At 36.1% G+C, this 26,399-nt stretch overlaps 1 protein-coding gene across 2 annotated transcripts in view; it reads right to left on the reverse strand.

The window, feature by feature from the left end:
• Positions 1 to 26,399, reverse strand: part of PLEKHA2 (pleckstrin homology domain containing A2) — a 128,313-nt gene that overhangs the window by 46,991 nt on the left and 54,923 nt on the right. For both annotated transcript variants that reach the window (XM_072635135.1, XM_072635136.1), the window contains exon 3: positions 998 to 1,054. In XM_072635135.1, coding sequence (XP_072491236.1) covers positions 998 to 1,054 — 57 coding nt within the window. The remainder of the gene's footprint in view (positions 1 to 997; positions 1,055 to 26,399) is intronic.

Below are 26,399 nucleotides of genomic sequence, written 5' to 3' on the forward strand. Positions count from 1 at the left end.
TACTCGTTACAGGAATGAGTAAGTGTCATCAACCAAGTCTCAGTCCCTGGGAGTAGGCTAGAGCACTGAGCTCTCTGGGTGAATTGGAGGGGGTGGTTTGAGAATTTCCAGAGTCCCTTGCCTCAGGCCAGGAGCTGCTCAGTTCCTCCACAAGTGCTCAGAGTTCCTTTTTCTAGCTAAGGGATGAATTCCCCTAGCATAGCTGGTCAGCAAAGGTGCTTGCCACAGTGCAGGGCCCCTTAAAGATGCCTCACTCATTTAAGCTCCTCAGCACCAGAGATACTTTTGTTTGGCTTCCTGGATGAATTGGATTAGGTTACTAGCCTGCCTGCCCATCTCTAATGTCAGTTATGTAGCTATTATGTCTTTTTCTAACACCTAGAATGCCTCAACTTGCTTTCCACAGCTGGATCTACTCCAGTGATTTGTCAAATACCTGGTATACGGCCAGGCTTCAGTTTGAATTTGCTTTTAAAGAGAGTTTTTTTTTTCCCTTCCTTTTTTGATTTCATTTAAAATGTCATTCCTCCTTGCATAAACAATTTTTGGAGAAGCTAGGATCTGAACCAGACTAGCAGGACAAATATTAGGAAAGGGAGTCTCCACCATCACCTCCTCATCAACTCCAATCAGACATTCCAAGGCCCAAAGTGAAGCTAATGCCAGGAGAGAGAATCTCCTAAAGCAAACTTGGGCTGAAATTTGGTCACAGATGGAATGGGGCTAAAAGTGAAAAGTTGATCTTGGGGTTGCCCCTCAAAGAACTTGCTGAATTAAACCCAGGTCCGTGCATCTATCCTTCTGTCTCCACCCAAATATCATTACCACATTTGACCATTCAGAGGAAAGAGAATGTTCGCTACCCACTCTTTCTCATTCCCCACACTCTGCCACCCTCAGAGGACTCAGCATATTGGAGCCATAGAATTTTTGACCAAATTTAGATCTCAAAACCTACTTAGAGGGTATGAATTCCCAGAGCTCCAGAATACGTTACCTTGGAGATGTAGGTCAATGGCAAAGATCCAACAGCTCCTGCTCCAATTGCCAGGTTCTGAAAAAGAGTGTTAGGGAGAGTTTAGGATTGGTTTGTTTGCAGAAGAGGTAGTTAAACCTTTCAGAGAGAATACAAATCAGAAGTTGTAGCTCCATCCAAACTTTGAATACGTCACCTAACTGCTATCCTCTGTGAACACCCCAGTCACAGATCTAAATTTTTTTTAAAAAGGGAGTGGGATAGAAAGGAAAGAACGTCTGATCTGAAGTCAGGGAAGCTGTTTAAATTCCAGCTGTGCTGCTTGACTACACCCCAACTGTGTGACTTGGGACAAGTCACTTCTCTCCATACTCAGGAACTCAGTGTCCTCTTTAAAATGAAATACAATTGGAGCCAGTAGAGGGTGAGGTTGAGAATTTCCCCTAATTTGTCAGCACACGTATATTTCAACTTAAACAAATATGAATAAAAATACTTGTTCAACCTACAATGTGGCATAGTGTATAGAGAAAATGGCCCTGAAGTCAGAGTATCATCTGATAAATAATAGCTGGGTGACTTTGAGTAAGTCACTTAAATTTTCAGCACATGTTACTTCATTTGAGTCTCACAAAAATCCTATCCTCATTTTACAGATGAGGAAAATGAGGTTGAGAGCGGTTAAGGTAAGCTACCTAGAGTCACACAGCTGTCAAGTGTCTGAGTCAGGATTTGAATTCAAGTCTTTGTGACCCCACGGTCAAATAATAACCATTACACCACCTGCATTCCTCTATAGATTAGAGGCAAACACATTTCTTAAATCCTACTTCATAATTCATAACAAAGTCCTGGACCTTGATTTGGACTGTGGGCAAAGATGGCACAAAGTCATTCATACTATTTCAGAACCAAGGATTAAAGTTCTTCTGTTGACACCTTAGCTGTTGTGAATCAGACTAAAGAAAACTAAGCTATACTCCCAACTCTTACCATTGACCACAGGTAGACCCTGGGTCAAGTCTTTTAACCACTGTGGGCCTTTATAAAATGAAGAGGGCTGGACATGAGGACCACCACCATAGCTTTTATATCTAAAATTCTATAATTCCATGCACCTTTGACATGATACATGCACAGAAGCTTTTATTCTTCAAGAACTCTTGTTGTAACATTACATGCTTATGTAAGGCAAAATCACTATAGGTCTACAGCTTGCCTTGTAGCTTGATCAGAAGAGACCAGGAAAATCAGATAAGGAAAATAAGTCTCCAGAGCCCTAAAGACAGAGCAGTGTTTCTTGTTCTGTTTTTGTTTTGCCAGAGGGCAAGGTAACTATAAGCCTGGACTCAACTCCTACTGAAGTTGTTGATTTAAAATTCCCCCATTAGGGGCAACTTAGACCAAGCGATATATCCCAGAGACTTAAAGTAATTTACCTGATGTCCCACAGGTAATTAGAGGCAGAAAAAGGATTGAAATTCAAATCTCCTGACTATATCACACACTCACCAATCCCAGAGGTTCCCATACCTGAAATTATTGCCAACTATTGGCATTTACTTCAGTGACTCCCTGTTTGGAGTCTTGTAAGGGGCTACAGAAATATCTGCTGTTGTATAATAGCTTTATTACTGAAAATATATTATGTAATTTAAATATCTGTAAACTTAATCCTGGTCATTTAAAGCAAAATTAGACTTCTTTTGTAAAGTGAAAAATTTCCTCAAAGAATTTAATTGGGGGGGGGGGGAGTTAGGAGTGGAGAAGGGAAGACTTGGACCCATGATTTTGACCATGCAGGGAAATCCCAATCAAGCAACTCATTCCATCATTTCAAATTAACCCCTTCTCTGTAAGTTACATAAAGTAACTAATCCTCAAAGAAAACCACAACTTTTTTCACCAGATCAACTAGAATTTTTAAAAGAAATGAGGGAAGAGTTTAAATAATCAGTTTTAAAATGACATTATAAGTGAAATGAGAGCAATAGAAGCAAGAACTGTTAAAGAAAAAAGAGCTATGGAAGAGAGACTTGGAAACAAAAATAGAGGTATAAAACTTTACCCACATACAAAACTCTCTGAAAATTAGATTAAACAGAAGTTAACAACTCCATGAGAAAACAAGAAATATCAAAACAAAGTCAAAAGATTGGGAGGGAAAACTGAAGAAAAAGTAAAGAATCAATTGACCTTGAAAACTACTCAAAAAGAGATCATTTAAGAATTACCGGACTGCCTAAAATCATGGAAGAAAACTACCTGGATATATCAGAACTAAGTCAGCAAAGTAAAAATATAAAGATTCCAACAGTCACCTCCTGAAAGAAATCCTCACATGAAAACTCCTAGGAATGTCACAGTTAAAACTCACAGTGAAAATACTGCACATAGTCAGAAAGAAAGAATGCAAGGACTGAGGAGCCATAGTCAGAAACATACAAGATTTGGCAGCTAGCACCATACAGAAAAGAAGAGCATGAAGTAAAATATCCTAAAAGGCAAAAAAATATAGGCTTAAAATCAAGAATATCTTACTCAGTAAAGCTGAGTATAATCCTAGAGGGAAAAAAATGAATTTTGAAAGAAAGAGAAGATTTCCAAACACTCCTAATGAAAAGACTAGAGCTGAGTAGACTCTTTGAAACACAAACATGGAAGTAAAGAAAAACAAAAAGGCAAATACAAGAAAGCAATCAGAAAAAGATTTTTGAATCAAGAAGACTTGAGTTCAAATCCTACATCATATACTTATAGCTATAGGATAGCACTTAACTGCTATTTGCCTCAATTTCCTTATCTATAAAATGGGGATGATAATAACAGGACCTATTTCCCAGGACTGTGGTGAGGATAGCATGAGATAACAATTATAAAGCACTGTATAAACCTTAAAGCACTATATTAATGCTAGTTAGTATTATCATTACTAATGAAAGGTTTGAATTCTAATGAGTGGGGAAACAGTCGGAATACAAGCATTCCTTGAGAACTGGAATACAGCAGGGTTTACAGAGGAAAGGAAAGGAAACGAAGGACCTGGAAATAATTTTTTAAGCTTTGATGATCTTAAAAGAAGAAAGGAAATGGGTATATGGGGTGGGAGACTATATACTAAGGGAGAAAAGGAGAGGAGAGGGAGGGAGAGCACAACTAGAAGTCTATACCAGTGCTTAGCCCAGTGCCTGGCACATGGAAGCAGCTTAATAAATATTGATTAATTATTCAAATGAAGGAGGAGTATCCAGAGGGGGAACTTTACTGTGAAATGATGTGGAATGAAATAGGTAGAACCAGGAGCACAATGAATAATCTAACAACATTGTAAAAATGAACAATTTTGAAAGAATTAATTTTGAACAAAGTAGTGATCAATCATGACTCCAGAGGCCTGGTGACGTAAAATGCTGTCCACCTACTGACAGAGAGGTGCTAGACTGGATCTGCAGAGTGAGACAAGTATTTTTCGGCATGGCCAACGTGAGGATATGTTTTGCTTGATTATGCAGACTTGTTGAAAGGAAGGGAAGTTTTTTTTTTTTTTTTCCGTTTTTTGCTTGGGGAGTGGGAGGTGGGAAGCAGAGAAGGTAGATGCTTGCTAATTGGGGAAAAAAGGAAATTTATTTTAAAAAAAGAAAAGTAATTTGGCAGCATTTGGAGGCTGAATTGGAGATTGGATACAGGAGACTAATTAGGGGATTATTGTAATATTCTAGACAAGAGGTGAGGAGGGCCTTAACTAGGCTGTGTGAATAGAAAAAAGGAGGAACATTTGAGAGTACTATAGGTAGAAGCTACAAGTCTTTCCAACATCCTCATGGTGGAGGATGACTTTAAAGTTTGGAATGGTAGAATCTTCAATAAAATTAGGAAAATTAGATAAAGCTGGCAGGTTGATAGGAATGGAGTGGGAAGATAGTTATGTTTTTTAAAATGATGAATTTGAGATTCTTATTAGATATCGAGATAGATGGGAAAGAAGGCATCAGGGAAAGGAGCCCAGGAGACCCGTGAGGCTTGGGGAAGGAGATTTAGAAATCATCTGAACAAAGATGATACCTGAATCCATGGGACTCATTGGCAAAGGATACAAACAGAAGGAAGAGGGCCTAGGTGGGGTAAGAATATGCTGGTAAATGTTGGGGGGTTGGGGGGAGGAAGAGGGAAGAAATATGTACACAGACAAGCAACAAATCAATAAATCAAGCCCTGGATCCTATTTCTGCTGGATAGCTGAGTGGCACAGTGGATAAAGCACTGGGTCTAGAGTCAGGAAAACTTTTCTTCATGGGTTCAAATCTGGCCTCATACACTTACCAGCTGTGTGACCCATGGGTTCAAATCCGGCCTCATATACTTACCAGCTATTTGACCCTAGGCAAGTCACATAGGGAGAGAAAACATGCAAACAAATATATACAAAGCAAGTTGTATACAGAATAAATAGGAAATAATTAAGGTATTAGAATTAAGGAAAGGTAGCAGGGGAACAGTTTGTGGAAGGTTTTGACAGCCAAACATAGGAAACTGAACTTTACTCTTTAGGCAATACTTACAATGTGTGAACAGGGGAATGACACCTGGCTCTATGCACATGGAAAATTATTCTGACAGTGACATGATGGATGTGAAGGAGAAGAAGACCTGTTAGGAAGCTAGAGTGGCAATGAGGTCCTGTACTAAGGTAAGAACAATGGGCCTGGAATATAGAGGATGGGCACAAGAGATCTTAATAGAGACAGAATTGACAGTTCATGCTAACTAATCAACTAGGAGAAGTGAGAGAAAGCAAAGTTAACACTAAAGTTAAAAACATGTGAAACAGGGTAAAAGGTGGTACCCAGACAGAGATAGACATAGAAAGTTTATTGGAAGGAACTAGAATTTAACCAGGGAAAGAGAAAACGTGGGGTGGAGAGGAAGGAGGGGGATGGAAATAATAGCTGCCTTCAAGTATTTGAAGGGCTGTCATATGAAAAAGAAAGTGATTTGTTTTGGTTGCAAAGGGCAGACTCAAGAACAACAGGTTCAAGTTGCAGAGGGGCAAATTTTGACTTGATAAAAGCCAAAACTTGTTAATAATTAGAGCTATCCAAGATAGAATGAATGGGTTCAAAATGTTGTGGATTCACCATCTGTGGAGATCCTCCATCAGAAAGAGGATGGTCACTAGTCAGAGGTTTGGAGGAGAGGAAGGGTCTGCTCAGGTACAATTGGGAGTAGACGATCTGTGAGGACCCTTCCAACTCAAGATGCTGACTACTATCACCTCTGTATCTTTTACAGAAAACAGATGAATCATGAAATGATAATGCTGCTGACGATATCAACTTAGATTTACATAATGCCTTGAGGTTTATAAGTACTTTTATATACATTAATTATTCACACATTAATATTTTATATACATTAAATTATTTCTATTCATTATTTAATGAACTTAATACATTAATTAATTAAATTCATTAATGCACTTACATATATTATCTTATTTGTTCTTCACAACAATCCTATAAGGTAAGTATTAATGATACCTATGAATAGCTAATGATACTCCTAATATTATTGGCCCTATTTTATGGTGAGTAATCAAAGATTCAGAACTGATGCGACTTGCTCTGGTGATAATGTTTGAGGCAGGATTCAAACTCAGGTTTCTACTGACTCCTAGTCCAATGTTCTTTCCACTTGGAATCTGAGATGCCATCTAGTTCAGTTCCCTTGGAAGGTGAAGGGGCAGAGTTAGAACCCAACCCAAGTTCCCTGATTTGTAGCAAGTGTTCTTTCCACTACCCCACAATGTAGTCATCTCTAAACTCATTTGATATTTCTGGTCTGTAAGCAACACACCAGTAGTGAGCATCATATTGTCCATATTGGGTATCACATCTCAATGACCATCTGGAGAATAAGAAAGTAAGGAAGAGAGGGAGCTTTGAGAGAAGGAAGAAAGGGAAGATAATGAGTTCAGGTTTGGATATGTTTGAGTTTTAGATATCTACGGGATATCCAGTTTGAGATATACAATAGATGGCTGGAGATGTGAGACTGAAGGTCAGGAAAGAATTTTGGACTGGACAAACAGATCCCAGAGTCATCAGTATTGAGATGATAATTGACTCTATGGGAGCTGATGATACCAAACAAAATAGTAGAGAAAGAAAAAAGGGGGCTCAAGACAGTATCTTGAGGGACATCCATAGTTAATGGAATTGACCTGTAAGACTTTGAATGCCAAGCAAAAGAGATTGAACTTCATTCACTTGATAGTTCAATGTTTGAACAAGGTCATCATTATTCATAAGATCCCACAAGAGAAACAGAGGAGTGGTCAGAGAAGTAGAAGAACCAGGATTGAATAGTTGTCAAGAAAACTTAGAAAGAAGAGAGTATTGAGAAAGCTACTGACAGAGTCAATATCTACAGTCATCAAGAAGGATGAGAACTGAGAAAAGATGATTATATTTAGTGATTAAAAAATTACTGGTACTAATGCACAGCTCTACCATCAATGCACTAGAACGTCTGTCTTCCCACAACTCCTCCATCATCAACTATTGATATCTTTTGTCATTTTTGCCAGCTTACAGAGTGTGAGATGAAACCTCAGGGTTGTTTTGATTTACATTTCTCTTATTATTATTACATTTTCTTATTATTTGTGATTTAGAGCATTCTTTCACATGGTTGTTAATAGATTGTAATTCTTCTTTTCAGAACTGTTTGCTCCTAATCCTTTGACCACTTATCTACAGGGGAATAGCTTTTGAATACCCACACACATATATGTGAATTATTTCTACATCTTGGATACCATAGTGTATGAACCTGTTCATTGTTTATGTATCTTGGATATCAAACTCTTATAAGAGAAATTTGACATTTAGACTTTTTCCCGTTCCATAATTTCCCTTTATATACTTGATACCTTTTTATTGGTACAGAAGCTTTTCAATTTTATTTAATAATATCTATTTTATCTTTTATAAATGCTTCTAATCCTTATTTGGTAGATTGTTAGTGGAGCTGTGGATTAATACCCACAAAGTCACTAGGAATTATGCAAATAAAATCACTAAAATGTCTATATCCTTTGACCCAGAGATTTTGTTTCTGAATTTATAGCTCAAGAAGGACATGGATAAGAAGAAAGTCCTTGTATACACCCAAAAATGTTATGGCAGCACATTTTATGGTAGTAAAGAACTGGAAACAAAGTAGATGTCCATGGATTGGGGAACAGCTAAACAAGATGTGGTATATGAAAGTAATGAAATACTACTGTGCTGTCAGAAATGGCAGATGTAATGAACTCAAAGAAGCATGAAAAAATCTGCATGAATTGATGCAGAGCAAAATAAGCATAACCAAGAAAACAGCACATATAATGACTATATCAATGCAAATGAAAAGAATAATCACCCAAAAAAATCAAATGAATGTTGCAAAATTGGTAACAAATGTGGCTCCAAAGAAGACACGTGAAAAGATATCTTCACCCTACCTCTCTGCAGAGGTAGAAAGTCTATGATTATGTTGCAGATATTTCCAGACCTTTTCAATGTATTGATCAGTTATGCTGATTTTTTTCCTCTTTTTTTTTTTTTTTGGCCTTAAAAAAACCAGGCAGCTAAGAGGTATAGTGGTTAGAGCTCTAGGACAAGAGACAGGAAGACCTAAATTCAAATCCAACCTCAGACACTAGCTGTGTGACCCTGGGCAAGTCACTTAACCTTTGTCTACCTAAACTATTAAAATGGGGATAATAATAGTACCAGGATTTTTGTGAAGATTAATAAGATAATAGTTGTAAAAACTGCTTAGCACAGTGCCTGGCATATAGTAGATGCTTAATAATGCTTATTTCCTTCCTCCTTATTTGTTATATAGGATAGCTCTCTGGAAGGAAGAGAGAACAGGATCCTGGGAGAAATTATGATGATAAAAAAAGACAGCAATAAAAAGCTTTTTCTAATGAAAACATTGTAGAGAGAAGTTTCAGTTGAATGATGTGGTCAGAAGCTAGACTTCAGGGAGTAAAGAAGAGAATGAGAGGAAAGGAAGTCTCATCTCTGACTCTCATGATCCCATTTGGAGTTTCCTGGGCAAAGATATTGGAGTGGTTTGCTATTTCCTTCTCCAGCTTATTTTACAGATGAAGAAACTGAGGCAAACAGTGTTAAATGACTTGCCCAGAGTCACACAGTCAGTAGATGAGTCCTTCTGACTCCAGGTCCTGCACTCTATCCACAATGCTACCTAGCTGGAAGAATTTGATTTACTCTATCTGATCCTTGAGAGTTAAATTAGGAGCAATGGGTGGTAGTGCCTGAGAGTCCTTTTTCAGCTCAACATAAATTCAAAATTTCCCAGTAATTAGAACTGCTAAAAAAAAATGGAAGAAAAAAATCCTTCAAATAACAAAAGAAATGTGAATTGAAACAACTCAAGAGGTTTCACACCCACCAGTTTTGTCAAAAATGACAAAAGAAGGAAAGAGCAATTGTAGGAGGGGCAGTGGGAGGTCAAGCATGTCAGTGCTGGGTTGGTAGAGCCATGAACTGATCCAGCCATTCCAAAAAAAAGAAATAATTGTAAATATGCTTTGATCCAGTAAGACTACTTCTGAGGGGACCAGGAAAGTTCTCCTGTAGAAGGTGCCACTTCCTATAGCACAAATTGTTCAGCCATTCCCCAACCAATGAACACCCACTTTGTCCTCAGTCATTTGCGACCACAAAAGGACTATAGCTATTTTTGTGCATTTGTCTTTGATCTTTTTGGAGTATATTCTTTTCACAGTGCCTGTCCAATAGTAGGCGGACAACTGTACATCGCAGCAGTTGTTTCTCACTTGAGAAGTGTGATGGGGGACAAAATGCCTACATTTGCCCAGACTGCCTATCTCATGCCCAGACAGTGCTAGTTGGTTTCTCAATTAACAGTGATGATGGATTGATGCTACTTCCCTCCCTAAGTTTTCCTTTCATACACAAGATGTATTCTGATTGCCAAGTCTCAAACTGCAAGTGTGTGGGGCTGGGTAGACAGACGGTAGCTGAGTCAGTCCCATGATATTTCATGATAAATCGACAGACATACAGATAGAGAGAGAGAGAGAGAGAGAGAGAGAGAGAGAGAGAGAGAGAGAGAGAGAGAAGGAGAGATGGAGGAATGGAAGGAGGGAGATACAAAGATCATTTGTTAAGTGCTTACCATGTGCCAGGTAATTAATTAATTGCTTAATTCAATACAAATACAAGCACCAACAAAGACGGACAGTTCCTATTCTAAAGGAGCTAGCATTCTAAGGGGGAAAGACAAAGCACAAAAGGGAGTTGAAGACAGTAGTAAGGTGAATAAGTAGTCCTGGAAGTGATGGGCTGAGATGTGAGTGCTTCCTCAAATGTAGGTTCCAGGGAGGAACTCACCAACTCAAGAGTGTTGAGTAGGGAGACGATAGACCCACCTAGTCTGCCCATGAAGATATCTCTCTATTTCTCCAGGGAAGCTTTTATATTTCTCCAGGGCAGTCTTTATACCCTTGCAGCCACTAGCCTGACCAAGCAAATATCTCACAGGCCAGAAGATCAGACAGAAAACCTTAGCATTAGATCATTTCAATCAGGCTTGGCTCTGATGAGGGACACATCCAGGAATTCAGATTAAATGACATCCAAAGGTTTACTTTTTCATCACATTATACTGCTTTCCATTCTCTAGTGTAGGGGGCCACTAAACAAGGGAAAAACTAGAGCACTGGGCACCCTATTTATACAATGCCATGGTCAGAGGGGCTCTTAGGGGATTATCCGGTCCAACTGCTTCATTTACATGGAAGAGAACAGAATATCAAAGAGGGGAAGTCACACAGAAAGTCAGTGGCAGAGCCAGGAATAGAACCCTCAAATCTTAATTCAAGGTTCTGTCAAGTCCAAGGACACATCCAATCTACCAGCTGTGGGAGAAGTCCCTGAATAACTGAGAGATGACTGTTACTATTTATACTGCAATACTTCTAGGATTCAAGATTTCACTAGTATGGGTATTCCTTCCTCAGAGATAATCACAAGCTCTCTGCACCTTAATGTGTAGTTCTCTGTGGGTTAATATGGCAGAAAGAACTCATTAACTGGTGACCACCATCACCTCTGCTGATGAGTTTCTTTGCTGTTTGTTAAACTGACCTTAGGCAACAGACACATAGTCCTTCCCTGGATACTCAAGTTCTTTCCATCTTGGTAGGACCTGCCAAAGTCTGAAGGGTACTGGCAAAGCCTCCATACATTCAAAATCATCTCTACCCTATGATGGGCTTTGCTGAAGGCTTCAATCAGAACAATAAATATAATGTGAAAACATAAATGCAACTCTAGCAGGAGGATCAACAGTCATTCCTAGAGAGTAATACAAACAGTCGCCCATACAGAGCTCCAAAAATGAGGGGGAAAAAAAACATGGCAGGCATCTGCAGGGGTTCTTCTTTTGTGTCCTCAACAATGCCTAAGTGTCAGTCAGTCAATGACTATTTATCAATTACCTATTATGTGTCAGGCATTGTGCTAAGCCCTGGGGATACAAAGAAAGGCAAAAGAGAGTCCCTGCCCTCAAGGAGCTCACCGTCTAATGGAGGACACCACATGAAAACAACTATGTACAAACAAGATCTACACAGAATAAACTGGAGATAATCATTAGAGGGAAGGTGCTGGCAGTAAGGTGATCAGTAAGGGCTTCTCATAGAATGTGTGATTTTAGCTGGGACTTGAAGAAAGTCAGGTGGTGAAGATGAAGATGGAACATCCCAGAGAATACACACAGCCTCAGAACTATAAATCTTTGGTGAGTAACTACTAACAGGATGAGGAGATAGAAGATCCAGACATATGTGGAAGCCTGATAGCTGAAGTAGGAGCCATCTTAGTCTTTCATACATGAGTTCCAAACCATAGGAGGAAGCCATGTGCCAAAATACAAGTAAGCAGAAGATGATGATTAGCCAGATGAGGGTGTGGTGATGAGACAATTGAGAGCACAGTGTCCTCTGCCCCACGTTCCCAAACCTTCCCACTCTGGGCTCCCCGATTTAAACTAGAGGGTCACACTTGGCCAACATAGGGGTCATAGATCTAAAAGGGACTTTGGAGGTCATTTAGACAAGTGCCTCTTTTTATAGATGAGGAAATTACATCCCCAGAAAGTTTAAGTGAGAGGAGGTAAAGCTAAAGCATGGTTGTATTTGAAGAAACTCCTCAGTGCTTTCAATGACCCAAACTGTTCTGTTGCAAAATCTCCTTCTTTTATTTCAGTATTCTGGACATATTACACGGTTAAAATCCATAGAACAACATGATCTCAAATTAAAAACAATTGTAAAAGTTCAAAGTGACAAAGAATGATGGCAAGATGAACAATGAGTTACAGCATATGTCTAAGAAGGGGGCATGGAGAGATGAAGGTGTAGCTAAGTGGCACAGTGAATAGAGCACTGGGCTTGGAATCAGAGAGACTCAACTTCATGAGTTCAAATCTGTCCTCAGACAATTACCAGTTGTGTGTCCCTGGGAAAATCACCTAACTCTGTTTCCCTCAATTTCCTCACCTGTAAAATGAACTGGAGGAGGAAATGGCAAACAACTCTAGTAGTATTTTTGCCAAGAAAACCCCAAATGGGGTCACAGAGTCAGATATGACTAAAATGACTGAACAAAAACAAAAATAAAGAGATGAATGGCTATCAAAGATATGCACGATTGCAAAAGGAGGCCAGCAGAGAATGATGGAGAGACAATAGGCAGATTACAATAGTACTCCTCTGAGATCACTGAAAGAACAAAAAGGAGGTTTCTATCGCATTGAGTAGATGATCCTCCATGGAATATTTTTGGAAAAACATGTATGAGAACCAAACAACAAAAGACAGTAGAGCAAGAAAACAGAATTTTTTTTTTTACAGAACCAACAAAGTTTCACAAATCCTTAAGTAGGTTTTTAACAAAGATATTGGTAAGTAAATAACCTACTTTCAGAAAGCAGCCTATCATCAAATCTATTATGCAATGTGTCATTTGTTTTAATTACCTAATGCCTGCATCATTTAAAATTTTTTTTGTTAATCTGTCTCTCTCACTAACTTCTAACACTGAGAAAATTTAAAAAGAGAAAAGAATAATGAAATAAAACTGTCCAATATATACTGTATGTAACCAGCAAAAACAAATTCTCACATCAACAATGCCCAAAAATGTACGTCTCTTTCTACATTTTAAGTTTATCCTGTCTTGGTGACTACATCATTAATCAAGATGGATCTGGCCCTTATTTCCCAGAGTTCTGAGCAAAAAAATAGCAGTTTGCAACCATTCTGTCACATCCTTCTAAATAATGACTAAACCAAAGTCCAACAATTTGTCTGCAGAATATTTTGAGTGCAGCCAAAGTACAATTATATACATTCAAAAGTTTTGTATTACTACACACTTTTAATTCAGAGGTGAAATTGTTGAAATTAATGTTATGGATTAGGAGAAAATAGAAGTTCTTAATTAATGGTCTGTTAACTTTTAAAAATTTGATAATATTTCAATTCTTTTGTAATCCTGTATGATTCATTTTATGTATTTAAAAACATTATTCTGAGAAGTAGTCCATAGGTTTCACCAGACTGCCAACATGATATAACACAAAAAAGAATAGGAACTTGGCTAGAAAATGATATAACTTCTGGGAAATTTGTTCAAACACAAAATCGCCTCCAGATTCAAAAATTCAGGATTTATCATTTTTAATATTTATTGCACCCTTAAGGAAGGAGTTGAAGAAAAATCACTGGCAAAATGAGATACCAAATCCAGATACAACCCCAACCCTAACATTGGGACATATTCTCCTCAATGAACATGAAACTGTCTCCAATTAAGGAGGATGGTAAAGAGAGATTAGTGCCTCAGTGAAGTTCTATCCCCCAGTTATATCAGAAAAACAGAATGAAAGAAAAAAACTCATCAAGAAGGTGTGAGTTATGATGACAAAAGCAGGCCACAGTATAAAATAATTTTTGTTAGAAATAATACTCAAAGATGTCTCTATTCATAGGAAACTCAAGGACAGAATGGCTGTGCTACTAGGATAATTTCCATTTCACTTTAAAGAGTTAAGAGGACCTTCTTTTTCTCAGCCTGGGATAGTAAAAGAATACTGGACTTGGAATAAAAAGACATGGGTTCAAGTCCAGGCTCTATGTCTTAGTACCAATGTGATCTTAGTAAAGTCACTTAACGTCATTGATCCTCATTTACCTAGTCTGCAAAACAAGAGATGATATATTTATACTATCTGCCTCACAAAGATGTTGTGAGGATTAAATGAGGAAAAGTTCCTTGGTTATCCAAAAGTGTAGCTATTTTTATTTACATTCTGGTCATCTGCATGTTATCATTGTAAGAAAGATAGAAAATAAGCCTTATAATTAATTAGATCCAAATTTCAGGTTACCTTACATGTAGAAATAACACTCTAGTTCTGCATTATCCATCGCTCATTAGACACTTCAAACTGGATGTCCTCTAGGTATTTCAGAAATAACATGCCTAAAACAGAACTCATTATTTTTTCCCAAAAACTCACCCCCCTCTTTCAAATTCCTTTATTACAGTCAGGGCTACCACTTTCTTAATATGCCCCTTTCAGATTTAGGCAAATCTTCCAGTAACTCTTTGAGATGTAGGCAAAGCAACAAAAAAGAAAGAAGTTAAGGACTTGAGTCAAATTTTAGAAAAGTTATTTATAATAGCTACCTGGTAATTACTGAATACATACACACATATCTATGTGTGTATATACATACACATATACACACACACACACATATATGTGTTATTACTATTGTCTTTACAAAAGGGAGCATGTACTAGAGAATAAGAGAGAATAAAAAACCTCATAAAATGCAGAATTGTAGAAATATTAAACATCTTTAACCACAATACAACAAAAATGGGCCTTTGAATAAAAAAATCAATGTTAAATGGACATTGTGCGATGACCAACTCTGGCAGACTTAGCTCTTCTCAGCAATGCAGTGATCTAATACAATTCCAAAAGATTCGTGATGGAAAATGCTATCGACATCCAGAGAAAGAACTACGGCGTCTGAATGCACATCAAAGTGTACTATTTTTTCTTTTTTTCTTTCTCGTGGCTTTTCCCTTTTGTTCTAATTCTTCTTTCACAACATGACTAATGTGAAAATACGTTTAATATGACTGTACATTTATAGTCTATATCACATTGCTTGCTGTCTTTGGGAGGGGGAGAGAAGGGAGGGAGAAAAAAATTTAGAGCTCAAAATCTTATAAAAGTAAATGTTGAAAACTATCCTTACATGTAATTGGAAAAAATATAATACTATTAAGTGTGGAAAAAAACTAAATGTAGATGAAATAATCTACTCCTAAAGAATTGGTAGGTCAAAAAACAATTAAAAAGTAATAGATAACGTCATTAAAGGAAATAATGGCAATGGCACAATATACTAAAACTCTAGGGATGTAGCCAAAGCAGTTGTTAGGGAAAGTCTGTATCTGTAATACCTTCATCAGTAAAAAAGAGAAACAACAAATCAATGAATTGGGCATGCAACTTTAAAAATTATAACTCAAAACCTTAGCCATAGAACAAAAATAGAAATCCTAAAAATCAAAGAAGAGATAAAATTGAAACCAAAGGAACCTGAATTGATAAATAAAAGTTGGAGCCTGTTTAAAAAAACTAACAAAAATAAACTGCTATTTAATCTGATTTTTAAAAAGCAGCAGGACAAAAACCACATTATCAAAATCAAAAAGGAAAAAGGAGAATTCAGAACAGTTCGAAAAATAAAGGAAATTATTAGAAACTATTTTGCTCAATTATATTCTAACAAAACTGACAACTTAAATAAAACAGATGAATATTTCTAGAAAGATAAAATATCCATATTAGCAGAGTAGAAAAAGATGAAATAATCCAATAAAAAGAAAATAACAAGCCATAAAATAACTCCCAGAGGAAAAAACACATCAGTGCTAAATAAATTCATAAGTAAATTCTATCAGTCATTTAAAGTAGTTAATTTTGATATTGTATATGTAATGGTGAGGATGAAAGTGGAGAATTATGACCAAACCTTTATGTTAATAGACTGCTCCTTAATGTGATAAACAATATCTATCTAAAACAATGAACTGTCATTATCTACAATGGAGAATGAATGAAGCATTTATTTTGTGTGAAACATTGTGCTAAGTACTGGAAAAACAAAGAGAAAAGTAAGACAGAAATACTAGAGTGTTTGCCAATAAGATCAGGAATAAAGCAAAGATAGCTATTTTTACCAACATTATTTTATATGACTCTAGAAATGCTAGCTATAGTAATAAGAAAAATACATTGAAGAAATGAATAGGCAAAGCAAAATCTAAATTGTTGCCTTGGGTGTATGACAGTGATTTGCTTAGAGAATTAGAGAGATTAACTAAAAAATTAATAGAAACAGTACTAATTAAAGTAGCAGGATATAAAAATAAAGCCACAAAAATCAACAGCTTTTGTATATATCACCAACAAATTCCAAAAGGAAGAAATAGAAAAATAATTTTCATTCAAAATGACTACAAAATGTATAAAATACATGAGAATCCATCTACCCAAGACAAACACAAAACCTATATAAATACAATTACAGTGTACTCTTTATAGAAATAAGAAAAGATCTAAATTACTGGAGCTATACCAATTGTTTTTTATTGGGCTATAACAACATAATAAAACTGATAATGTACTTAAATTGATTTATTGATTTGGAAAAAACTCATTTCTAAAACAAACAAAAGTAACATAATTTATCTAAAGGACAAAAAGGTCAAGAACTCGAAGGAAATAATTAAAGATATAATGGACAACTTCAATTACATAAAATTAAAAATTTTGCACAAAATAATAATGTTAGAATTAGAAGGGATATAGTAAACTGAATAAAGCTTTTGCAGCAATTTTTCTGAAAAAGGCCTGGTATCAAAGAAAGATTGGGAACTGATACAAATATTTGTGTGTGTTTCATTTATATGTATATATGCAAACATATATGAATACTGAACAAGAGCCATTGCCCAACAGATGAATGGTGGGTCAAACGATGGAAACAGAGAGGTCCCAAAAGAAGGCAAGCTATCCAGACCACATGAAAAAAATGCTCTAAAAATCACTAATAATATCAGAAATGCACATTTAAACAACTCTGAAATTCCATGCCATGGCCATTGGATTGACAAAGATGACAAAATAGGAAAATGATAATTGTAAGAGGGACTGGAAGGACAAGTACACTCATGCACTGATGGTTCAATTTGTCCACCTATTCTTGAAACCTTTTCCAGAACCCCAAAAAGTAACTCAATTCAGTAATACCACAGGTAGGCATATACCCCAAAGAAATCAAAGACAGAGGGAAAGAGGCAATATGTACAAAAGTATTTAGAGAAGTGCTTTTTGTTGTAGTAAAAAGCTGAAAACTAAGGAGAATGATTAAACTATGGCATATAAAAGTAATGGCATGTTATGGCATGGAAAAAAATCATTGGGGTCATGTAATCAATAACGTAGGGGAGCAGATATATTTTATGATCCCCACAACATCTCCAAAACAAAAACTATATTCCAAAGATAAAGCAACTTCTCCTATCTCCATGGTATGGCACATCCAGAATCCAAAAGATGAAAACAAGGAAATAAACCATGAATTCACCTTGAGCTCACTCAGCACTCTAACCTCACCACATGTGAGGCTATACTCCAGACCCCAAGGACCTGACACAGGTTTACAACAAACCCCTCCCCATGCACACTCTTTCCAGTATCACTAAAACCCCATTCCAGAAGTTTGCCTGGGCCACGGACAGACAGCCACTGTGGCTGCAGCCTTTCAAGAGCAAAAGCTCATGGGGAGCCCCACCTCCATAGCATCAGAACTGCAAAGCTTTGAATTGCTGCTACCAAGCCAGAGAAGTAAGGAACAGAAGGAGAACGGATAGGGTACCAGAAAAGGACATCATGTGTGGGTAGTTGTGGAGTACTCCACTAAGTCTGAGAAAAAGAACATAGAATTCATTTGGGGCCAGTTCTGACCATCCAAAATCACTTGGGACAGAGAAGTATGCTACTGAACCACAGACTGCCTGATGAGAGGAGGCTAAGACACATTGAGATATATCCCCCAAGGAAATCACCAGCAGAAGGGAGACAGTCAGAAAGTGAACAGGGGAGAACCAGGGGATTAAAAAAAATTGAAAGTATCAAAGATTTCAGGAAAGAGAACCTCAAAGACCTTGGACATTAGCAGATAAATCAACAGGGAAAATATTAACAACAGAAGGAAACGTGGCCTCCAGATCTAGTGAACAAGTTCAGGGATCCATGAATAAATACTGCAAAACAAAGGAAAACGATCCAACACTGGAGAAAGAGGACATCGTGAAATTTGAAAACATGAAACTACAACAAACTGTTTCTGAGTGAGAAAAAAGAGAATTATGAGAGCAGAATTTAAGGCCTGCCCAGAAAAAAATGATGGGCAGAAGAGAAAAACTGGAATCTGCAACGTCAAATCTTACAAATAAAAAAAGAGAAAACAATAGATCGGGAATGCAAATATATAGAAGTGAAGGACAATCTAGTAGAAGTGAAGCAAAAACTGACATTAAAAGAAAATATGCTTACTGTAGAAGCAAAACATACTCATCAGAGAAAGGATGCATAGAGTCAACCTAGAGATAACATTATAATAATATCACAAGATAAAATCCTTAACACAATAATGTAGGAAATAATAGAAGAGAATGCCCACAACTTCTAAAAAGAGAAAATGAAATTTCAATTGAAAGAATTGATAGATCACCTTCAAGAAAAAACCAAACAAAACAAAACCAAGATGGCAAACTCCAAGATATATAATTGCTTAATTTAATAATTCAATTCAACAACAAGTTCTGCAGGTAGTCAAAAGACATTTAAATACAAAGGAAACAAAATTTGAATAGCACAAGAAAAGTTGGTATCCACCTGGAAACGTAGGAGGGAATTGAAGAAAGTGTTCTGAAGTGCAAGAGAGCCTAGGATGCAGCCCAGGATGACCAACTCAGAAAATCTTAGCTTAACCAAAATGAAAAAAGGTGAACATTCAACAATAAAGAAGCATTTGAAATATTTTTAAAAAAGAAAACCAGAACAGAAGAAATTATTTGCTTCTCAATTGCCTCAGATGACAAAAATGTAGAGAAGAAACACAGCAGCCAAATATGGCAACAGCAGCTGAGTGACAACAGAGAGACCATTAAGAATCTTCTTTCTAAATGTACACAAGAAAACAGGAATGAAGGCATTCAGCTGGTGATAACAGTGAAGAGGCAGATAGGAGGCATTATAGACAGAGCTTAGCAACATCCTGCCTACAGATGAACCAATGTTGTTTTGTGGGACTACATTACAACATGGGAGGGAACCTGACAGCAGAGAGGGCAGCAAATGCATTGAGAAGAATGGATTATATCTTGGGATCAAATCAAGGGCTAACAATGAGAGGAAAGTGACCCCTGAGAAGAGCCTACATGAAGAGTGAGCGAGGAGGAGAGAAAGCTTGAAAAGGGGAAGAAAAGAAGGAGGCTTTGCTTTAGTGGTGGGTGGGGGCATTCCTCTGATAAATTCCATAGTTCTGCTGATAAAAGTTTCTATAGGTAATAAGAGGTGGTCTGTGAAAGTAGATGGGGACCTTACACTGACTGTGAGCTAGGGGTTTTGGTATTTGAAAAGTCCACTTGTCCTATCTTGGGGGAGGAAGACTGCTTCTCTAGGAGCAACTGGCACCTGGAGAAGTGGGGGAGTATGGACCCAGGGAGATTTTGAGGCAAATGGGGAAAAAGGTAACCAGGAGAGGATATAAATGAGCAGTGGGCTTCATAAACGGGAACATGGCAACAAAGAAGTACTAAAATGGAGCAGTGTCCTCTCATACACCTGCAACAATTGGCATTACTCTGGAAGCAAGTCATAATAAAAAAGGGGCAGAAACTGTCTAGAGAGGAAAGCCTAGAATGGGTACTTTGGTAGTTTTGATAGTATGAGGAATACAGAGAAAAGAGAAAGGCCAGATAACAATTGGTATCTTGAATCAGATAATGAGGGTCTAGAGTAGATAGAGAGGATATTTAATGAAGAGAGTAAGAGAAATCCTTTTCAGAAAGAGGTATAAAATGAAAAACTTAAAGCTAATGAACAGAATTAGTTAAAGAGGAAGGAGGAATCTACTTGTCTAACTGAGAGGGGGAAAAAAGGGTGGGGGACGAATTATATAATCAGATGAAGTCAGAAGAGAAAAAGGAACTAATAAGGAAATCCCTAAAAAGAAAAAGGGTAACATGAACAGGGGCTCAAGAGTGAGATGAAAAGAGAAAGGGGGAAGAGGGACACCTCAAAAAAAAAGATTAAATAAAAGGAACTGAAGGAACATAATACCATGTAGTAGAAGGGGGAAAAATCATAACCTAAAAAAAAAGTCCAACATTAGAGACAGATGGATGAAAATATAAACCTAAATCTCACAACTTGAAATGTGAATGGATTAAACAACCCAATAAAATGAAAAACGATAGATTAGAAAATAAAACAAAATCCTACAATCTGTTACTTATAACAAACATTTAAAAAATAAAGAGACGCAAAATAAAACTTAGGGGATGGGGGGGGAAATTGACTTCATAAAATGACTCAAAAAGCAAGAATTACAATCATGCTGACAAAGCAAAAAACAAATAGTCAAAAATTAAAAAGAGATAAACAAGGAAACTACATTACACTGAAAGGAAACAGAAAGCAAACCAATATTAGTAATAAACTTATATTCCAAAGGACTTGCTACTCCAATTCATAAAGGAAATGGGGGAAAATACAAATTTCTCAGCACCACATGAAATTTTTTTTCAAAAACTGAGAATGTTAGAGATATTGTAAATAAATATGAAAAGGCAGAAATAATTAAGACATCTTTTACAGACCATAAAACAATAAAAAATAGTAACCGGTTCAGGAACTATGAACAAAAAATAGATTCAAATGAAAACAACAATAAAATCATAAATAATGAGTGAATCAAAGAACAAATCAGAAAAATAATTTAAAACTATGTAAAACTGATAATGATGAAACAACATACTAAAATTTCTAGGATGCAGCTAAAGTAGTCCTCAGTGGAAAATTTATATCCTTACAAACATACATTAACAAGATGGTAAAAAAAAAAATTAATAAACTGAATGTGCATTTAAAAACTAGAAAGCCAACAAATAAACCTAAAATAAGCACAAAAGAGAAGATGTTAAAAATTAGAGGGGGAAATAAATAAATTGGAAACAAATCCAAAGAAACGATAAATACAACTAAAAATTAGTTCTTTTAAAAGACTAATTAAATTAATAAACTCTTAGCTAATCTGACTAAAAAGAAGAGATCCAAAAAACACAATTAATAAAATTACAAATGAACAAGGTAAAACTACAATAAAACCAGAAGAAATTTTTAAGAATTATCAGAAAATATGCTGTTAACAAAAAGGAGAACACAAAAGAAATTAATACTTTCAAAAATATAAAATACCCAGACTATAAGACATGATAGAGATCTTTAAAAACACAATCTCAGAAAAGGAAATGGATCTAGTTACAAAGGAACTATCAAAGGGGGAAAAAAAGTACTGGTCCTGATGAATTCACAGGAGAATTCTATCAAACTTTTAAAGAATAGTTGGTACCCATACTTCACAAATTATTCACAAAAATTGAGAAGAAAAGCATCCTGCCAGAAATCTTTTCATGAGACAAATATAGGCTTAATACCTAACTCAGGGAAAGAGAAAGCACAGAAATAAAACTATAAGCCAATTTTACCAATGAGCATTAACTCAAAAATTTTCAACAAAATCCTATCAAATAGATTACAGTGATTTATCCAAGAAATCATTCATTACGTCCACATGGGATTTATGCCAGGGAATAGAAGAATGGTTGAACAATCACCATAATAAATCATATGAAAAAACGAAACACCCACAACCACTAGAATCGTTTCTAATAAATACAGGAGTGAAGCAAGGATGCTCATTCTTCAGATTGTAATTTGATATAGTTTGTGGAAATGCTAGCAACAGCAATAAGATAAGAGAAAAAAATTAAAGGCATAAAGTTAAGATTACTTGGAAATTCTAGAGAATCAGAAAAGATACTAATTCAGACAATAGCTTTAGCAAAGTTGCAGGTTTCAAAATAAATACTCAAAAATTACCAGTATTCTAAATAATAATAATAATAATAAAACACAAGAAGCAATAATAGAAAGGGAAATCACTTTCAACATAACTACAAAATGCACAAAACATCTGGGGATCAACCTCCCAAAGCACACCAAAACACTTGTATAGATTCAATTACAAAATGTTCCTTTAAAAAATAAAGAACAATTTAAATAGTTGGAGAAATATTCAGGGTTGGGTCATGGCTAAGCTGTGTCAACATAATAAAAACTACAAAACTACCATAAGCAGTTTGTACTTTTAATGCTATATCAATCAAATTACCAAGGAAATGCTTCATAGAACTTGATCAAATTATAATAAATTCATTTGGAAGAACAGAAGATCTAAAATATCAAGGGAAATGGTAAAAAGAAGTAAGGATGAAAGGAAATTAAAACTTCCAGGCACCAAAGCATATTATAAAGGCAATATCAACCAAAACCATCTGGTATTGGTTAGAAAACAGAGTTAGATCAATGGAATAGGACAAGAGAGAATCAGAAACAATAGAATGAAATTACCAAGTGTTTGATAAAGTGGAAAATATAAACTACCTAGGAAAAAACTCCTTATTTGATAAAAACTGCTGGGAAAACTAGAAAATAGTATGGCAGAATTCAGCCTTGGATAAACATCTTACACTGCATTTCACAATATATTCTAAATGAATACATGATCTTAATATTTTTTTAAAAATTAGAAGAGAAACAGATTACATACCTCTCATAGTTACAGGTAGATGTATTTTTAAAGAAACAAGAGATAAACGCCATCACAAAAGATAAAACAGGTAACTTTGTTTACATGAAACTGAAAAGCTTCTGCACAGATAAAATTAAAGGGAAGAGGCCATATGGAAAAATGTCTTTCTATCAAATTTCTCTGATAAAGGCTTGGTATTGCATACATATATACATCATATATATGTGTATGTATAAAAAATTAATAGTCATTCCCCAATAAATAAGTGGGTAAAGAATATGAACAAACAGTTCTCAAAAGAAGTGCAAAGTATTCACAACCACATGAAAGAATGTGCCAAATCACTGGTAAGAGAAATATAAACCAAAACAATCCTGAGATTACACTTCAAACCCAGTAGATTAGAAAAAATGATTTTAAAATGGCAACAGTTAATGTTGGAGAAATTGTGGAATGATAGGTTCATTTATGTATAAATATATCATTATCAGTAAAGCTATGAAATGACACAATAGCAGTTTGGAATTATGCAAATTAAGTGACTAAAATATCCATAACCTTTGTACCAGAGACTCCATTACTGGATTTATGTCCCAAGGAAGCCATCAATAAGAAGAAAATCCCTATACCCTCTAAAATATTTAAAGTAGCACTTTTTGTGATGGCTGAGAATTGGAAACAAAACAGATACCCATCAACTGCGAAATGGCCAAACAAATTGTCTTGTATACATGGAATGGAATAATACTGGGCTATAAGAAATGATGTGTGTGAGAAATACAGAGAAGCATGGAAAGATTTATACGACCTAATGCAGAGTAAAGTAAGCAGTGCCAAGAAAACTATACACGACGTGTAGAACCCATATAAGACTGCATATCATCTCAGGGAGGGACGGGGGAAGGAGGGTAGAAAATTTAAAACTTATGGAAGTGATTGTTGAAAACTGAAAACAAATTAATTAAAACAAGAAGACTACACACAGTAACTACAGTAATGTAAAGGGAAAGAACAATGACATACTAAAAAAATCAAAAGTAAATATAACAAAATTATAAAGATTAAATAGGACTCAAATGAAGAGATATGAGAGGACACCCTCAACCCACCCCTTTGGGGAGGTAAGAGGTCCACAGGTATTACACAGTGCATGTGTTTTCACATTTTTTTATGTATTAATTGGTCATGCTGATTTTTTTCTCTCTGAAAAATTGCTATTTGTTATAGAGGATAGCTCTCTGGGAAGGGAGGAGAAAAGGATACTTGGTATAACTAAGATTATTTGAGAAACAAGGTATCGAGAAAAACATTTTAAAAAATATGAAGGGAGAGGGTCAGAGAAACCTAGACAGACTCATATGAAATGATAAAGAATGACAAGAGTTGAGCTGGGAGAACAATTTATAAAATAACCACAATACTGGAAAGGAAAACAATTCTGAAAGACTTTAGAATTCTGATTAACGCAATGGTCAATCACAGCTCCAAAAATCCGAGGCTCATAAAGAAACCTGACACCTCTTAGCAGAGAGTAATGAATGATATGTGTAGAATACGACATGACTTCAGACATGACCAATGGGTGAATCTGTTTGGCTGGATCACATTTAAGGGGAGACATGGGAGAGCGGATGATAGTCATATAAAAAAAACGTTTCAAGAAAAGAAAGAAAAGGGAGTCAATGAATCTTTAAAAAATAAAGAACGATTTCAGAAGGCAAAAGACAAGCAGAGCAATGGTGAAACTACCTTATTAATTGTGAAACAGACAAAAAGCAAAAGAAAACCATGTTGTACATGGTGGAGTTGCATGGTAAATACATAGTCCTATATTTCTGTTCTTCTTTGTATAGGGAAATGTTCATGTCTGTTAATGTTTGTCAAGTTCATATAAATAACAAAAGAAAATGGGGAAAAATATTTTCTACTTAAATCAAGCCTAAATCTTTCTTCTATAACTTTCACCCATTGTCCCATAACCCTCTGGAACCAGGAACCATTCTTACTGTTTCCTCTTCCACGTAACAGCCCTCTAAATACTTCAACTATCATGTCCTTCCCTCCAACCTCAATCTTTTATTATCCAGGCTAAACACCCCCAGATCTTCCTGTGCCATGAACACAAAGTTTTTTAACCAACCTGGACAGTTTATCAATATCCTACCTAAAATGTGAAACCTGTAGCTGAACACAAAGGTTCAATGAGAAACTGTCTATGTTTTGGCAGTAAAGCTGTCGTTTATGTAAGCATTTTATAGTTTACAAGGCACTTGTCCAAGATTGTCTCATTTGTTTTTTGGCAACCTCAAGAGGTAGGTGGTACAGTTGTTATTATCCCCATTGAAGGATAAGTAAACTGAGGTTCAGAGATTAAATAACTTGCCCAAGGTCAGAGAATTTATAGATAACAGAGCCAGGGTTTTAAACAAGGCTTCCTGACAATGTTTTGTTTCCATTCCACTGACTCTGGTAACTAGATGGTACAGTGTAGATAGAGCACTGGGTTTTGAACCAAAAAGACTCATCTTTGTGAGTTCAAATCCATCCTCAGACACTTAGTAGCAAGTCATTTAGCCCTGTTTGCCTCAGTTTCTCATCTATAAAATGAGCTGGAGAAGGAAATGGCAAACCACTCCAAGAAAAACTCAAAAGGGATCATGAAGAGTCAGACATGACTGATAAACAACACAAATAGTTATCTCTGCTTGAGGTTATTCTAGAAGGGGACATGCAAAAAGATAAATATGATTAAAAAAACAGAATATGGCATATGTTTAGGAACCACAAAATGTTCTAATATATAATGAAGAAAGCAATTCAAGATTGGAAGAAAGGAGCAGGGAGGAGGGGATAAATTAATGAAAGCTTCATGGAAGAAGTAAATATTCAGCTGGGATTTGAAGGATGAGGAGTATGTCAAAGGTGAACGTCATTCAACATATAAAGGAATGAGGAAATGAAACTGGCCAAACAAAGCAGTTTTTATTTGATCCTAAAAGGCAATGGGGAGCCATTAGTGTTTATTACGTAAGGGAATGAAATAGTTCCCTGAAATTCAGGGAAATCTCTTTTAATAACTGTATGGAGGAGAGGTAGGAGAGACTTACAACAAGGAGATTAATTAGAAGAGACTTTAAACAAGACTAATTAGGAGACTAAGGTGAAATGTGAGCAGCTGTGTAACCCTAGGGAAAGGAAACACCCTTTCTACTACTGTTAGACTTACTACAGATATACTTAAACAATTTTTAAATCAAAGACCTCTTGGGCAGTTTTGTGAAGCTTGTGGACACCTAGGAATATTGTTTTCCAATGCACACAATAAAAATATATAGTGTTAAGAAG

Source organism: Notamacropus eugenii, chromosome 1, assembly GCF_028372415.1.
Source record: "Notamacropus eugenii isolate mMacEug1 chromosome 1, mMacEug1.pri_v2, whole genome shotgun sequence".
In the NCBI taxonomy this organism is placed as follows: domain Eukaryota; kingdom Metazoa; phylum Chordata; class Mammalia; order Diprotodontia; family Macropodidae; genus Notamacropus; species Notamacropus eugenii.